Raw genomic sequence first — 2,164 nt, forward strand, 5'->3', positions numbered from 1 at the left:
GCCGGCCGGCCGGGGGGTTGGGGGGCCAGGAGGAGAGGGCGGGGGCCCCCAGGCCACCACCGGGCCCAGGTATTCCAGTAGCAGCCCGGCGGCCCCAGGCGGTGGGCACACATCACTGGGGCTACCTGGCTGACGCACCTGACCTCCGTCTTGGGAGCAAGCCTGCAAGAGCTTAACCGCCCAGACCTGCGAGCGGACGTGGCCTTCCTGCCTGCGCATCAGGGGTTGCTCCTTACCCAGCCCCATGGGACCAGCTGAAAGCGGGGACAGTCCTTCATCGGTGCACCTCCACTTCCTCCGGCTCTGCCCTCAGCCCCAGAGCACCTCAGCTCCTCTCCCTCACCTCCCTACAATGCTACCTCTCCCTCCAGCTCGGTCTCTGTCTGCTTTTGCTTCTGGCCAAGGGACCCCACATCCTAGAGCGGAGCAAAGTGCCATCTGGGAGGCAGAGCCCCGCCTGAGGGTCAGAGAGCCAGGCAGACGCTGGGGGAGGGGAAGCTCCGTGAGAGGCGTGGGTTTTGGGCGAGCAGCAGGTTTTAAACATTATTAATGAATTATTAATGCGTCTATTTAATTATGTGTATATTTCATCGTAAACGCAGCCAAGCGGCATGTTCTCCGAGGAAACACTGAATGAGGCGGATGACCAAACTCTTGACGTAAACGGCCACGCGGGGTGATCTGTTTTGCAAGCTGTTTGTGAGCCATTAGCAAATGGTGAGGGGATGTAACGCACAGCACGGTGACCCGTTAATGATGCTGCTGTGTCTACGGGAAACGCGCCAAGGGGGTAAATCTTACCCGGTCTCGCCACCCATTTAAAAGGAAGGTGTGTGAGGAAACGGGTGTGTTAATTAGCCTGACTGCGGTAATCATTTCACAAGGCTCACGTGTATTAAATCATCGTGTTGTACACCTTACAAATCACGCTGTCCACCCTTCATAGGTGCAACTTTTAAATCCCAGCCATAACTCAATAGAGCTGGGCGGGGGGAGGCAACAATGACGGAGGAACAAATAAAAGCTGAGGCGCGGCTCTGCCATAAATCGGGGGTGAGGGCCCTCTCCGCTAGGGGAGGGCTCGTGCCTTGGGAGAACTGCCTGCTCCTACACTTCCTTCCGGCACTGGCGTGAAAGGGAGGGTGAGGAAGCCACTCACTCCCTAGTATAAAATAGTGCATGCAGCGCTGCGTCCCAGCGCCTGGCAGAGACACTTGATGAAGCAGGAGCAGCGGAGGAGCAGGTCCAGAGGCCCGTGGGGAGCGTGGGACGCTGCACAGTGGACTCTCAGGGCAGCTGCTGTGCATCGCTGGGCTGGCCCGGCCCTAGGCCCGTGGTCCTGACGTGGCTGGGCACCACCTCCCTGGGGCCGACCCAGAAGGATGGCCCCGGGCTCGCCGAAGCAGTCAGGGCTGGCCTTTGATTCTTACCACGTCTCCCTGGAGATTCCCACAAGACTACGGGGCACAGCCCGGCAGGAGCCTGCGCCTGTGTGGTCCGTGGGCCGGCTCAGGCGGCCGCACCTGGCAGCTGTGAGACCCAGAATCTTCCACTCGTTTCAGGCCGACTCAGTCAGGTTAATGAGCCAGCCAGGCTCTGAAGGCAGGCAAACGCTTGAGGAGCCTGGGCGAGGGGAGGGTTAGCGAGGGGAGGGTTAGCGGGTTGTGATGACTAATGACTGATTTTTGGTTCGCCAGCCAGACACGAGCCCGTGTGACCCCCATGACGATCTGGGAGCCGGCACCACCTTCCCTGTTTGGCAGGTGACACTGAGGCTGAGAGGTGAGCTGCTCTCCCGCAGTCACAGGGTCACTGTCACCCCTGGGGAGCTGGGGTTGAACCCCCAGGGCCGCCAGCCCCAAATCATCCCCACTTCCGCCCTGTCCTCCTCGCTGGGAAGCCAACAGCTGCGTCTCCAGACGTGACACCATCAAATACGCTGGACTCCACTCTCCCTGGCAGGACGCTGACCAGAAACTTACACAGATGCTCATCCACTAGGACCGAAGCTAAAGGCTCCTAGTCCATCAGGGACCCCCCACTTTCCAGAGCCCCCGGCCCCCCACTCCTCGCTGCAGCGCCCGGGCTTACCGTGCTCGTCCAGCAGGATGTTGTCCGGCTTGATGTCTCTGTAACAGAAAACAGAAGCTGAGACGGGCTCCCG

General features: G+C 60.2%; 1 protein-coding gene across 1 annotated transcript in view; it reads right to left on the reverse strand.

Annotated features, from left to right (window-relative positions):
- The window catches only part of STK32B (serine/threonine kinase 32B), a 17,727-nt gene that overhangs the window by 14,159 nt on the left and 1,404 nt on the right, over positions 1–2,164 (reverse strand). Inside the window, exon 2 of the mRNA XM_014538285.1 lies at positions 2,092–2,129. Within this exon, the coding sequence (XP_014393771.1) occupies positions 2,092–2,129 (38 nt within the window). The remainder of the gene's footprint in view (positions 1–2,091; positions 2,130–2,164) is intronic.

This window comes from Myotis brandtii, unplaced genomic scaffold, assembly GCF_000412655.1.
Source record: "Myotis brandtii unplaced genomic scaffold, ASM41265v1 scaffold188, whole genome shotgun sequence".
Classification (NCBI taxonomy): Eukaryota; Metazoa; Chordata; class Mammalia; order Chiroptera; family Vespertilionidae; genus Myotis; species Myotis brandtii.